The sequence below is a fragment of the Pelophylax lessonae genome (genome assembly GCF_965119305.1).
Source record: "Pelophylax lessonae genome assembly, chromosome: 2".
NCBI classification, from domain to species: Eukaryota; Metazoa; Chordata; class Amphibia; order Anura; family Ranidae; genus Pelophylax; species Pelophylax lessonae.
In genome coordinates this window covers 611,926,303-611,942,163 of record NC_138769.1, presented here as the reverse complement: position 1 = coordinate 611,942,163, position 15,861 = coordinate 611,926,303, and the positions used below count along the sequence as shown (strand labels likewise).

General features: G+C 44.7%; 1 protein-coding gene across 2 annotated transcripts in view; it reads right to left on the bottom strand.

The window, feature by feature from the left end:
• Nucleotides 1-15,861, bottom strand: part of ATM (ATM serine/threonine kinase) — a 276,722-nt gene that overhangs the window by 223,250 nt on the left and 37,611 nt on the right. For both annotated transcript variants that reach the window (XM_082248434.1, XM_082248435.1), the window contains exons 10-13: nt 13,680-13,883; nt 12,362-12,457; nt 8,400-8,622; nt 7,060-7,185 (exon numbers count right to left, since the gene is read on the bottom strand). In XM_082248434.1, coding sequence (XP_082104560.1) covers nt 7,060-7,185; nt 8,400-8,622; nt 12,362-12,457; nt 13,680-13,883 — 649 coding nt within the window. The remainder of the gene's footprint in view (nt 1-7,059; nt 7,186-8,399; nt 8,623-12,361; nt 12,458-13,679; nt 13,884-15,861) is intronic.

Sequence of the window (15,861 nt, the reverse complement as noted above, 5' to 3'; positions counted from 1 at the left end):
GACACAGCGCTCCTTAAATCCTAATTACTGGGTTATATTGCCTCCTCCAGGAGTAAGACTAAGCAGAAAAAAAAAAAAAAGGGCAATCCTCAGCTGGTATATAACCCCCCTCTCTGCTCTAGGTATTCAGTTTAGTAGCAAGCAGTATTAGAAGTATGAAAAACTCCTTAGAGGGGTAGGTGCTGTGTCTGTCAATGAAATTGATTTTACGGTGAGTAAAAAAAAAAAAAATGCATTTTCTCTTTCGTTAATCGACTGATGCAGCGCTCCTTAAATCACAACTACTGGGATGTCCAGAAGAAGTGTCAAAAGGAAAATGCGGGGTGGGGAAAATAACCCAAGGCTAAACACAAGAGACCTAACCGGGACACAGGATCCCTAACCGGGTCACAGGAGCCCCATCTGAGGGAAAAATTGAAAGAAAAATACCCCTCAAGAGGGAACAGCCCCTCTTAAACAGCAGCCTGCAAAACCTTGCGGCCAAACTAAGCATCAGAAGATGTCAAATGATCTACTTTGTAGAAATTTGTGAAGGTATGCACCGACGACCAAATGGCCGCTTTGCACACTTGAGAAACTGACGGTTGATAACTGAAGGCCCAAGAAGAACTCAGCGCCCAAGTAGAATGCGCCGTGACTGGGAAAGGAGGAAACTGACCTTTAATAGAATAGGCCTGAGACACCGTCTGTCTGATCCATATGGAGATGGTAAGCGAATAAGCGTCCTGCCCTTTCCCTGGTCCTTGGGTAACCACAAAGAGCAAGTCTGATCTCTGAAAGGACTCTGTAGCTGCCAGATACACCCGAATCGTCCGAACCACATTCAAGGTATTCAGAGCAAATTCCTTGGGATGAGCCGGCTTGGGACAAAAGGAAGGCAACATAATGTCCTCATTCAAATGGAAGTCAGAGACAACTTCGGGCAGGAATGATGGAGGGGACGAAGAACCATTTTAAATAGGTAGTACGACAGGATAGTGCCACAAACTCTGATACCCTGCGGGCCGAGGTAATAGCCACTAAGAATGCCACCTTCTGGGACAACGTAGGCAAGGGAATCCCCTGAATATTCTCAAATGGAGGTTTCTAGAGAACCGAGAGCACTAGGTTTAAATCCCACGGCAGCAAAAGAGACTGTACAGGTGGAGCCACATGTTAAACCCCTGAATGAAGGTACGAACTAAAGAGTGCGTGTCTAAGGGTCGCTAAAAGAATATTGCCAAGGCAGACACCTGGCCCTTGATGGTACCCAAGGTCAACTTATGCTCAACTCCCTGTTGAAGAAAGGCTAAGATCCGAGCCACAGAAAAGGATCAAGGATGAGCGCCAATCTACTCATACTAAGAAATGTACGCTTTCCATGTACGATGGTATACCTTGCTAGAAGTCAAGGTATTCGCCTTCACCATAGTAGGGATCACTGATACAGACAAACCTCTTTCCCTCAGTACCCGGCTTTCAATAGCTAAGCCATTAAAACCAGCGACTGTAAAGCAAGATTGTAGATCAGCCCTTGGGACAACTAGTCTTCTCCGAGAGGAACCCCCCAAGGAACGTTTATGGCAGCAAACTGATTGGAACACCCTCTCCATTGATTCCTCGCAGGAACCGCGGAAGGAGCTTAAGCCGAGAATAATACTGGCCTTATCGTACCCCTAGGACGCCTGCAACGTCTGCCAGAGGAACCCGTGACCACGCCACGAACCTCGGGATCCTCCTGTAGAGCTGAACCTGCTGAAGGAGTTGCATGCAGGTCTGTGCAAACAGAACTGTCTTGAAGGTGGACACCATCAGATTCAGAACCTGTATACAAGTCGGGAGAGAGAACGGTTTGTGTGAAAGCAGCTGGTGAATCATGGCCTTTGGTTCCTGATGTTTGCCCAGAGGAAGGACCACCCTGGTCAGAATTGAAACCAGACCTAGGTAATTTAATTCCCTGGACAGGGATAGGGGGGGACCTTAGGTAGTCCGGACGTCACCCAAATCTTTGCAGGAATATATCCGCACAAGGGGACTCAGGGCCTAAAAAACCTGAAATAGACAAAGTCTGCCCCCCTTTTTTTGGTACCCCAAAAGAATAATTATGTGGATGCCCTTGGTGCTTACAAAGGAGGTCCACGAGGCCGGAAACCAGGGAAGATGTCCCCCCACCCCAGTAAAGGGTGAGGGCAGACCTTCATGCTGAAAGGGTCATGTCTGCGGGTCCGGAGAAGCCAGCTCTAGGCTTCCCAGACCAAGGATGCTTGAAACCTCCTGGGGATGATTTGAAAGATAAGTTTCCCTTATTCTCAGTCCCGGGAGCACAAATAATTTTCTATGAGCTAAGAAGGAGGGCCCCCGTCTACGACAAGGCTCTTTCCCTTTCCTTGACTGTGGCAGGAAGATAATATTTCCCCCCCCCTGTGAGACCCTTAATGATGTCATCCAGAGTAGCCCCAAACAGGCGATGGCCTTAAAAGGGCAGATCAATGAGAGATTTCTTGGAGGCTTGGTCTGCAGACCAATTCTTAAGCCAAAGCACACGCCTAATCACCACTGCTGAAACAGAAAGCTTGACCAGCACAGGAGCTGTATGAAAAGCTGCATCACAAATAAAACTGCAGCCCTTGGACCAACTGGTCCGCTAAATCAACATAAGCAGAAGGAACCTGTTCAACCCCCAGGCCCTGGCGCAAAAACTTGACCCATTCAGTGAGGGTCTGAGACACTAGGGCTGAGGCCATGACTGGCCGCAATAACGAACCAGCCACAGTAGACATGCTGCGTTCTGCAGCCTCCGTTTTCCTGTCAGCCGGGTTTTTAACCACTTAAGGACCAAGCCTAGTTCTGACACATGTTTTTTACAACTTAAAATCAGTATTTTTTGCTAGAAAATACTTAGAACCCCCAAACATTATATATATATTTCTAGCGGTCGTTGCAATTTTTTGTCACACGGTATTTGCGCAGCAGTCTTTCAAACACAATTTTTGGGGGAATTTACTGAATTTAAAAACTAAACAGTAAAGTTAGCCCAATTTGTTTGTATATTGTGAAAGATGTCATGCCCAGTAAATAGATACCCAACATGTTATGGCTAAAAATTGCGCACACTCGTGGAATGACGACAAACTACGGTACTTTAAAATCTCCATACGCGACGGTTTAAAAATGTTTTACTAGTTACCAGTTTAGAGTTACAGCGGAGGTCTTTTACTAGAATAATTGCTCCTCTAATGTGTGATTTGAATAGCGTTTACATTTGCGGGCGCGACTTACGAATGAGTTTTCTTTTGGTGCACAGATGGGGGGGGGGGGGTTTAACAAAAAAAATGCTTATTTTATTTTTTTCATTGTTGCTTTAAAAAAAAAAGAAAAATCAGATCACTTTTATTGCAGTCACAAGGAATGTAAACAACCCTTATGACAGTAATAGGCAGAGACAGGTATTTATGGAGGGATCTGGGGTCTAAGACAATCATGTGAACGATTATCGATGCATCACGATTACTGCCCACAGCCCCATTTACATAACACAGCCCCCCATTAACATTAGACAGCCTCCCATTGACATTAGACAGCCCCCCAATTGACATAACACAGCCCCCCCATAGACCTAACACAGCCAATTTACATTATATAGCAGCCCCCCCCCCCCGCACTTCACAGGAAAGCCTTGCCGGCTGCCAGTGCACTCAAAAGTTAAAACAAATTAGTGCCAATTACTCCGTTTCAGGGACCCTTCCTAGTAGGGGTTAATGTAAACTGATGCCTGATTACCTTATTATCTCCCGATCTTTTCATCGCCATCAGTCTCAGCCGTCAGTCTTGTGCACTCCGCAACTCCGGCCGGCGGGGAGTAGAGGAGGAGATCGGCCGGCCAGAGGGCACGTGACTGACAGCCGAAACTGACAGCGATGAAAAGATCGGGAGATAAAAAGGTAATAAATCAAGCATCAGTTTACATTACCCTTACTAGGAAGGGTCCCTGAAACGGAGTCACTGACACTAATTTGTTTTAACTTTTCAGTGCACTGGCAGCTGGCAGGGCTGTCCTGGTAGAGGCGGGGGGGAGCCGGGATGACGTCATACTCCGCATCGTATAAAAATCGTTTAAGGCCGCATCGCGATGCAACGATTATTTTAAATACCCCTAACCCTGAGGCTCTATAGGGAAAAGGGAGACCTTGTAGTTCAAAAAGATCTTTTGGCACCACTAATGGTTCCCACGAAAGCTCAGGGAACCTATCAGCAGAGAGAGAGAAAACAGGGACCACCAAGGACTCCCCCTACCGACTGGAGGAGCGCCACATTCAGACCCAGCAATTCATAGACGCCAATTGCTTCATCCCAGGACAGGAAGAGGAGAGAGAGGAGGAAGAGGAGGAGCTCTGGTCTCCCCACGAGGTTTCCGGCCGTCTCCAACGTCTCGTCAGACTAAGGGACAATGGCCCCTGTGACGTCATTGGGCTACACAAACATGGCCGTCGGCCAAAGACCAGCCAAACCAAGGGTAAATGGCTGCCGTGATGCCATCAGACTTCCCAAACATGTCCGCCAGCTGCCGAAGCATGCTGCCAGGAACACACCGCTGCGCCCTCTGCAAGGGGACCCCCCCACCAAAGTACTGTACACCATCAAGCAGGGACAACATTTAGAGGAACTCCGCTGTGCATTCTGAACTGCTGCGGCCTCCTACTGGGTACTCCTAAACTGCACCATACCCACACACAGCAGGGCATGCACCTAGGGGTCTCTGCTGTGCCCTCTGCACTGGAACCCCCCCCCCCATACCGTCAGGGCAGTACACTCAGCACCCCAAGATCTTACAGAAGGGGAATGGCAGGAGAGACCCCAGGAAGGTTCCTTTGCCACCTGTCCTGGGACCCCCACCAGTGCTCGGGGGGAGGGGAGAGCCAACTCAACCGAGGGAATTGAAGATCAGAGGTGGTGAACCCGCCTGCAGAACAGAACTCCTCATCACCGAAGTAAGGGAGCGGTCAGGCCCAGGGACCGCTGCGACTTGGACCAGCGCCCAGTTGTATGCGACCCTGCGTGATGTTTAACTCGCGGGCCAGCCTCTGTCCACTGGATCTAGATTATTCAGCCTGCCGCCCAGCCTGGCAGTTAAATGGAGATCTCCAAAGAGAAAAAAAAAGATGCTAAGAAGGAGTAAAATTCGCTAGGACCAAGAGATCCCAGCAGGAAACCTAGGTCCTTACTCCTGAATAGACAGATTAAAACTGAATACCTAGAGCAGAAAAGGGGGGGTTATATATCAGCTGAGGAAGGCCCATGGGCGTAGCCAAGTGTTTTTTTTTTTTGCCTAGTCCTACTTTTGGAGGAGGCAATAAAACCCAGTAGCTATGATTTAAGGAGCGATGTGCCCGACGATGAACGAAAGAGAAATAAGGTTTGGGTTACCTACCTATCGGGGGTTAGATGGTAGGTTAAAAATTCATCTGTGGCTCAAGAGGACAATTAGGTTTAAATGCAAAGTTATTAATGTTAAAAATCTAATTTCCAAAACTTGGATGAGATCCCCTGGTCCTGAGGTACCATCTAGAGCAGGGGTCTCCAAAGCAAAGGGATAGTTTATAGATCTTCAGACTTTGAAAGGGCTGGATAAGAGGCCAGTGGAGGGGAGGGGGGGGGGTAGAAAATGCCTCAGACTTGGTGGTTAGCAGGGGTAAAAAAAAAAAAAAAAGAGTACATACAACCTGTGGGCAGTAGGAGGAGAAATAGTCCCTCATCGTATTGGTGGAAAAATAATCTCCATCGTTGGGGTCAGTAGGAGGAATGGTGCCCCATCATTATCAGTAAGAGAATAGTATCCAATAATTGTTATTAATGGGAGGATTAGTGCCCCTTACTTGGTATTAGTGGGAGGATAAGTGCCCCATGACTGGTGTCAGTAGGAGGAATGGTGCCCCATCATTGGTATGAGTGTGAGGAATAGTGTCCCTTCACTGGTACCAGTGGGAGAATTAGTACCCCATCATTGGGTTCACTGGGAGGAATGGTGCCCTGTCATTGCTATCAGTGGGAGGAATAATGCTTCATCATTGGTATCAGTGGGAGGAATAGTGCCCCATCATTGGTATCAGTTGGAAGAATAGTGCCCCTCCATTGGTATCAGTGGGAAGAATAGTGCCCCTCCATGGGTATCAGTGGGAGGATTCGTGCCCCATGATTTGTATTAGTGGGAAGAATAATCCTCATCATTGGCGTCAGTGGGAGGATTAGTGCCCTATCATTGGTATCAGTGGGAGGGATATAACTCAATCATTTGTATTAGTGGGAAGAATAGTCCATATCATTGGTGTCAGTTGAAGGAATAATGCCCTATCTATTGTGTCAGTGGGATGAATCTTGCTCCATCCTTGGGGTCAGCGGAAGAAATAGTACCCCATTGTTGGTACCAGTGGGAGGAATAGTGCCCTAAGGGCCAGATAAAGGCAAGTAAAGGGCCACATCTGGCCCTCAGGCAGCAGTTTGGAGACCAGTGATCTAGAGCATAGTGCGGAGTCTCTCTGGAAAAAGAGAGTACATTCACAAGGGCATCCAATATACTCTATGCAAGGTATATAATGGTGTACTTCTGGGGTATTCTTTGCACGTATTCAAGCCACTGTCTGGACAGTGTCTGGAGAGTGGACCTACATTCAGAACACCTTTTTCTTTACCTGCTAGTGACTATGGGTTGTAAAACCTAGTAAGTGGGGTGTGATATGTATATTTAGATACAAATTGTCTCATGCGAGTAAGAAGCAAACTGGCTCCATTCTGTGCAGTGCAAGATCTCAAATCCATGTTTTACCCCATAGGTTGGAGCCCAAGCATTAAACGGACAGATTCTCTTTAGGTACCCAAGAAACAAAACAGTCTATCCCATTCTTCTTTCCTCTCTACCTAGAGTTATAGGGGGGATGCCCAGGTGGTGTGTCCTCAAAATCTCGCCAATGTCCCATCACCTGAAGGTATCAGCCTATAACCCAGTTCTATGAATACTCAGCCTGTATCCTGTACTGTACATTTAAGATAGGCTTCTTTATTTATACACACAGCTGCACCAGTTACCTTCGCTTTCTGGAACAATGCAGATTTACAGGCTTCCTCTTCATTCATGACCTCAGCATGGCAATAACAAGCCAATACACCAATCAAAAGGCTGGCACACTGGACTAGACTATCTGAAGGAGTGGTCTAACAAAAAGAAAAAAGGTGACATAGTACAGTTACTTGGATTACCTATTTTGACCTTGATATACAATAAAATTATACCTATTGCTCCCTGACTGTATTACTCTAAAGCCCTTCATAAACTACTGAGCAATTATCTAATAGCATACAGAGTATGAATCATATTGGATACAGGAGCAGATAGGCAGTGGTGAATATATCATCTATTATATTTGTTGGTATGTATTTATGTACCTTGTATCTCAGACTCATTCTGAAAAACAGCAGTGCCCCTTGTGCCTTAAAAAGGTTTTTTTTTTCTTTTTTTTAATAAATAACAATCATGTTATATTTACCTGCTCTGTGCAATGGTTTTACACAGGGCAGCCCTGATCCTCTTGTCGGGTCCCCGCTGGTGCTCCTGGCTCCTCCCCCTTGACCAGTTACCCCAATGACAAGCCATTTGCTATGGAGGCACTGGTTCGTGCCCGCTCCCGAGCACTGCTCTATGCGTCCAAAAGGAACACATAGAGCCTCAGCTTAGCCCAGTCCCCTGCTCTTTACTCATAGGCTCACCAGCTGTGATTGACAGCAGTGCTGTGTTTTAGCCAATGAGGAGAGAAAGACCCAGGGCAGCCTAGGCTCCCGAGCACATCCCTGAATTCAGAGGATGCTCAGATGAGTATTATGGGGGCTGTGGGGGGGAGCAGCACACAGAAGGTTTTTTATCTTCCTACATAGAATATATGAAGGTAAAAAAAAAACCACAGCCTTTACAAATACTTTAGGCCTAATCGCTTTATATCTGCAGTGAAATCATCTAAGCCAACGAGCCTCTGACTGTTAGTCTCATGAAATCTGGAGTCAAATGTGGTGATGTTATTACTGTGCTTCTCACTGTTAATAGAGAGAAAGCTGTGCCTGAGGATCTGCAATGCAAATATCTCCCTGCTTCTGATTCATCAGTTCTGTGGATCTGTGCTTACTACACTCTCATTTTGCTTTTTAAATATTCTCACATCAGTCATCGAGGAGCAGCCCTGACTTGAAGTAGAAGCCTTATACCATTCTATGCTGTCCACCTACAGTATGTAGATTGCACAGGACAGTTTATACTTTCATTTTGGAATACAGTTGGTTATCATGTCTTCTGAGATGACAAAGGAAAAATATAGAATGGTAAAATAAATGTATTGCAGAATACGCCAATGTAGCAGACACTTGAGGGTGCCGAGTACCTCTGAGGAGTAGCTATTGAGTAGCTGCTCGGCTAAAGAGAGCAGGTCTTGTTCCAATTTCTGTTTAAGACAATGATGCACGGTCAGACATGAGGAGCTAGACTGTCCACTGGTCTCCACATCAGCAGCATTTGAAATTGTAACCATGTCATTAAATGAGGATAGAAGGTACAGCTCTTCAGTTTCTGAGAATCTGCTGTCTTTTCCTCTTTTATGGTGCAAGCTGGAAATAGAAAAAATATCACTCTGCTTGTACATTGTTAAACAATTTATTTCCCTTTCATAGCTGGTAAATAAATGTTCATATCACAAAACATCAACCAATATGATATTCAATCTAAAAAAATAAAAGCCTATAACAATCACACTACTCCCAAAACAACAATACAGATAAATAACAAAAATAACTACAGTAAAACCTTGGATTGAGTGTAACTTGATTTGAGAGAGTTTTGCAAGACAAGCAAAAATGTTTTTATAAATTTTGACTTGATAAACAAGCGACGTCGTGATATACAAGTAGCGTCATGACACAACTGAGTATAAAAGACAAGAGACGTGCCTCTAAGGCTCGGTTCACACTACGTCGTTCCGACTTAGGGGGCGACCTGTGAAGTCGCGTGCAGCGCGACTTCGGCATGACTTGCACGGACTTCATAAAATGAATATCTATGCAAGTCGCCTCCAGGTCGCCCCGAAGTAGTACAGGACCCTTTTTCTAAGTCGGAGCGACTTGTGTCGCTCCTATTAGAACGGCTCCTGTACCGCACAATGGGAGCGTGACGGACCACGACTTGTCAGGCTGACAAGTTGCGGTCCAAGTCGGATCAGTGTGAACCAACACTTAGGGTAGCAATATGGTTACATTTAATGAAGGTACAACATTTAGCAACTCACATGGTTGTTGATTAAAAAGGGCACATCTAATTATGCAGGCATCCTCTACACCACCACCAACGTCATCCCTTCCACGCTGCACTCCACGAGCACTTCAAGCCTCACTTTCAGATGGTTCTACTGCAGGGTAGTCTTCTCCTTCACGACTGCAAACTGACAGCGGTGAGAGCCGGCAGTGCGGAGGATTGTCTATGTGGACAGCTTTACCCGGATACATGCATTCTTAGATGTGCCTCTTTTAATCATCAACCATGTGAGTTGCTAAATGTTGAGCCTTCAATAAATGTAACCATATTGCTACACTTAGAGGTGCTTCTCCTCTTTTATACGTTGTAGCTCCTGCTGGATTTCGCTTCTAATCCCCTTGTGGAGGCTGCCATTTGTGGATGGACATTTTATGGTTACACAGCCAACCACATTGCTATAATCTTTTTTATATGGAACAAATCATCTTGAGTTTCCTTTATTTGTTATGGGGAAATTCGCTTTGATATAAGAGTGCTTTGGATTACAAGCATGTTTCTGTAACAAATTATGCTTGCAATCCAAGGTTTTACTGTAAATAAAAAAACAGCTACTTTTAATGAAAAAAAGAGATGCATGCCCCGCAATGTTTGTTTGATACCCATGCCTCTACATTCACATAAAAGAATAAAAATAAATCAGAATCAAGGAGCGAGACCTGCGGGAACGCATGGAAACGGAGTTCCTGTACTTATTCTACAACAGGAACGCCGTTCCTGTACCCCCCGAGCCCAGACACGATCCCAGCACTACCTCCAGCTGTGGGATGGGGGGGCAGTAAACCCACATTGTGGGTTCCCGACCCGCCATCTCTGAGCATCACTGTAAACTGAGCTGGCACTACAGGAAGCAGAGCCGATGTTTCCTATATAGCGCCGGCTCCTGTCACAGGCGGAGTGATATCAAATGTACTCCGCCTCCGCCTGTGACAGGGCACAGGAGCCATACAGGAAGCATCGACCCTGCGGATGAGAGGGAGGTAAGAGAGAGAGAGAGAGAGAGAGAGAGAGAGAAAGAGAGGAGGGAAGGAGAGACATGTGAAAGAGAGAGAGAGGAAGGAAAGAGGTAGGAAGAAAGAAAGTGATGAGAAAGAAACAGAGAGAAGGAAATAGAGCAATATAAAGAGACAGATGGAAAGAGAGAGATGGGGGAGAAAAAAAGGAGGCGGAGAAAGAGAGAGAAGAAACAGGGGGACCAAAAGAGATATGCCTTCGGTCCCTATCACACGGGCTTTCCGATCCGGTCCGCCAGTCAGATTTTCAGGCGGACCGGATCGGATGCTCCATGCACCCCTATGGAGCGGCGGATGTCAGCGGAGACATCTCCTGTGCGTGAAATCTGGACGGATGGAAACCCAATTTTCCATCCGTCTGGAGGATCGGAAAAGATCAGAAGAAAACGGACAGGTGGTCCGTTATCATCCAATTCCCGAAGAGGAGAGCAGACTCTGAAAGCTCCGTCTCTGCACATAGAGCGGAGACATACCTGTCATCCGCCTGCTCAGCGGGGATCGATCCCCGCTGAGCAAAAACAGACTCCGTCGGGCGCACCGCCCGTGTGAAAGGACCCTCAGTGGTACTGAGCAAAATTCATATAAATATAAATCAAGTCTATTTTGGAAAGAAATATGTGACAGATCCAGGATTGATGTTGTGTCCAACTGATATAAATCACGCCCGTACTGCAAATTTGCAACTCAATGTATATGTAACCCACCATAGTACCCACCAGCAGTACTCGCCAGCAGTACCCACCAACAGTACCCGCCAGCAGTAGCCACCATTACCCGCCAGCAGTACCATTCAGCAGTAGCCACCACCAGTACTCACCAGCAGTAGGCACTAGCAGTACCCACCAGTAGTACAAGCCAGCAGTACCCACCAGCAGTACCAGCCAGCAGTACCAGCTCTGGAGGACAGCCAGTTAGCAGCCACCAGCCATACTCGCCTGGGGGACAGCAGCAGCCAGCGATACCTGGAGGAACCCAATTCGATCCACTTAAACAGAAGGGGATTCGTCGCCTTCTGTCTGGGCAGATCAGATTGGAGGGCCCATAGAGTAGAGATGGCTGTGTCCGTGTCTGCTCTGCATATGCTGACAAGGACCTGTCATCTGATCTGTCCGCTCCGCTCAGTGTGGTTACCAAGTCGCTAAAGTGGCCCTCGCTCCTCAAGAGGTATATATAAAAGAACACACACTTTTTGAGGTTGGGGGTGGTAATCTTGGTGAGTTCCCACACTTTTTTTTCCCAGGACTTGACACCTGATCAGAATGTGTTCTTATTTTATCAGAGAAAGAATGACTAGGAAAGAAATCCCTTACATCATGTGCAATACCAATAATGACTACATACCAGCCAAAGGATCACAAAACAACAGATTCCTGCTGCCACAAGCTTAGCACGTTGTGTGCAAAATGTGTCAAGGATTCTCTTCTTAATAGCGGTTTACACTGTGCATGTGATTTACACAATAAAACCAGGGTTGAGCAGGATTAGGCTGGAGAATGGTGCAATGATATTTTTAATAAATGCAAATTACCTTTCTATTCAAACTACTATTTCCTCTTACAACAGGCTATCTATGCGGGGCACGTTCAGACCCAACCATACCATCTGTATAGTGGTTCATTTGTAAAAAAAAAAAAAAAAAAAAAAAAAAAGAAAAAAAATCCCAGAAATAACAGTGAACAATTAGCCATATATCATTATTGCATGGTTTGGTAGGGCAGGTTGTTGTCTACACTGAACTGAAACATGTTAAATAATATGTAGGGCAGACTTCTAGATAATATAGGCTGTCCCTGGGTTACAATCATCCGACCTACAAACGACTCTTACTTACAAACAGAGGGAGACAACGGGAAGTGAGAGGAAATCTACCCCTAGGAAGAGAAATTCACTTCTTGTAAGAGTTATCATGGGGAAAAGGTGTCTCCACTGAAGCTTTATCGCAAATCCTTGTTTTACTGTCCCAGAATTCTGGGATGTAAAATGTTGGCTGTATCCCAACTAAATAGTTTTGATCCCAGAGTTAACTCACCAGTCTACTGGATTCCCAAAATATGTCATAGCAGCATTGGAATCCTTCATTGTAAGGCTTACAAGAACTCTGTGGAAGATAGGGTGGTGGAAGTACCTGTATATGTAGACATAAACAAACACACATTCAGTGAGGCCTCACATTTTACCATGAATGTACAGTTTATATTATGAATTCACTCCCTGAAATGAAACCATATGGATTCATTAATTTACTGACAACAGGTTATAGTCTTAGTCATCAGTTTGGTAGTAGGAGATGTGCCTGACCTTACTAAAATCATGAAGTGTAAGGACCGCTCACTCTCTACGCTCAGATTCAGACAAAACAGACGCAAGGTACACAGGTTTATCACTTCTTCATTGAGAAAGACCAGTGATATTTCATTTTAACATACTGGATTGTGTGCAAAAACTAACAGTTCCCTTGCTCTTAAGCATTCATAAGAATTATCAAGTTATAGTGTATGTTTGGCCAAAACTCTTTCTTTTAATTTTGGATAGAGTATGGAAGTATTATTCAATACATTTTTTGCAGTCTTGCTACAGAGATTTCCTTTCAGCTACCCAATAGAGACAGAAAGCGCAATAAAAAAAACAAATCCTGTCCTACTCTAACCAAAACTGAAAATGTTTGGGTTATGCATATCAATTAGAACCTGAATACAGCCAAAGAATTGTTTTGTCCTTAGAGATACTTCATATTTCCTTAGACTTTTTATCAGGAGTAGAAGTGATGGGGAACCTCTTCCCTAGGGACACAGACAGAAATGCATTTTTAAGTAAAATGGGGAAGGTTTAGAAGAGATGAAAAGTGAAATTTCCCTATTAAAAAAAAAAAAATCACAGACAGTAATAAAAAGTATCACCAAAATATGTTCTCTACCCAAGTCTATTCAAATATAAAACAAAAGATTTAGATGGAGAGGTGATTAAACCCTACATCACCCAATTACTACAAGCCATGTTAGATCGAACTGAAAACCTACTTATTGTACTGTTAAGGTTTCAAATTTAATGTTGCTATGAGCAAAAATTCAGTAGGTCAAACTGGGCAAAATTAAGTTAAAAATGTACATATATAGTAAAGTAAGGCAGCATATTAAAGCAGGTATAGAGTTAAACACAACTGAAATACTTGTACATGAACTGTCTGCCAAAAGGATAGGACTCGAAGGTGATGGTTTCCCTGGTGTCCCTCAATAGATGGGAAAGAAAATACTTTTCTGGTAAAATTAAAATCAACTCCTCACACATTTGGTCATTGGAAAATGTATTGTATTTATCATTCAACTTTTCTGTACTAGGTTTATACTCACTTATTGATACAAGGGGCATGCTCATTGGTATCATCCATTTCATCATCTTGGCTGCCAAAGAGTAACCAAATAATGATCTCTTCTTTCAGCTGTTTTTTAACCCCACTGAGCTCATTGATGTGTTGCTCTAGGCCGGAGGAAAGGTAATGTGGGACAGCACAGGAAGTCAGAGCCAGGGCCACACCTAAGCAGTGCACTGCAGAGCTGAAAGTGACCAGCAGTTAGTCATATAGGTTCATATTATTTTGTTTTAATAATAATAAAAAAAAAAAACACTGCGTAAGAATATTTATATGCATGTTTTGTTCAGAATGGGTCCTATGGGAGGGGGGGGGCCTAGAGAAGAGGGGGAGAGAGAGAGACCACATTGGCACGCATCCTACCGGTAACAGCCGGATCACGTATATATATATATTATATATATACATACATACACACACACACACACACACACACACGTGATCCGGTACACAGCTCCCGCCCTGTAGCAGTCAAACTGCTAAAGGGCAGTCAGCAAGCGTTAAAGCTTTTTTATGTAAAATCACTAACCCAAAACCATAGGTCTTTTTATCTACACAAGTAGCAGAATGGATTACATAAACATACACGTTGTATTATCGTAAGACATCAATATATCAAAAAGACACACATTAACCACTTGCCATCCAGGGAAATGTTGACATTTCTCACATACATATTAAAATCAGCTTTTTTTTTTTGGGGCTAAAAAATTATTTACAACCCCCAAACATATTTTCGGAAAGCAAATGCCCTGGAGAATACAATGGTAGTTGTTGCAATATTCACACGATATTTGCAGTCGTTTACCAAACACAAATTTCAGGAAAAAGTATGCCTGTGAAATGGTGTCAGTCTACATACAATACAGTATTTAACATTATGGTGTCAGACTACATAAAATACAATACTTCAAATTATCCATAGACGATTCTTTAACCACTTTACCTCCGCCCACAGTAATATTACTGCGGCAGAGTGGCTCGTTATCGTCTGACGACGTAGTACTACGTCAACAGACACTCCCCCTTCTGGGCGGCGCTCCCGCTGTTTTCGGTCACAGCGGGAGTCGGGCCAGGAGAAGAGCAGCGGCGATCGCCGCCGCTCATCCCCGATCGTCGGGGATCTAGTGTGGAGATCCGCCCGCCTGTGTAAACACAAGCGGGCGGATCTCCCAAGTGACAGGGAGTGACAGATCGGAGTGTTCAGCATAGCTGGACATCCGATCTGTCCCTGGCTCACTCAGTCACCTCCCCCTCCACACGTCAGTAAGCACCAGGCATACATTAACCCCTCCCTCTCCAATAAAATTAACCTCTTCCCTGCCAGTGTCATTATTACAGTAACAGTGCATATTTATAGCACTGATTACTGCAGTAATGTCACTGGTACCCCCAAAAGTGTCAAAAATGTCAGTCAAGGGTCCGATCTGTCCGCCGCAATGTCGCAGTACAGCAAAAAAAAAAAATCGCAGATCGCCGCCATTACGCGTTAAAAAAAAAACACCAAAAATGACAGAAATCTTTCCCTTTGTTAGTAAACGCAATAACTTTTGCGCAAACCAATCAAAATACGCTTATTGTGATTTTTTTTACCAAACATGGGTAGCAGAAAACAAATTGGCCAAAAATGTAAAAAAAAATTGTTTTTTACATCTTTTTTGGGGGGAATTTCATATAAAAAAATGTTAAAAATATTGTTATTTTTTCAAAATAAACGCTCTTTTTTTGTTTATAGCGCAAAAAGTAAAAAATCGCACAGGTTATCAAATACCACCAAAAGAAAGCTCTGTTTGTGGGAAAAAAAGGACGTAAATTTCGCTTGGGTACGGCGTCGCACGACCGCGCAATTGTCAGTTAAAGTCGCACAGCGCCGAATCGCAAAAAGTGGCCTGGACGTAAGACAGCAAAATCCTCCGGTGGTAAAGTGGTTAAAGAGGTAGTATACTCCGCTATATGACTTTTACCTACAGGCTTACCTGTAGGTACAATTAATATCTCCTAAACATGCACGGTTTAGGAGATATTCAACCTGCATGCAGCCGCTGATGTCTGCGGCGCATGCACTCTGAAGGTCCGGCAGACCTTCAAAGCTCCTTGCCGGATCTTGTCAGAAAGTAAAAACTCCTGCGCGCATGCACGGGAGTGACGTCATCGCGGCTCCG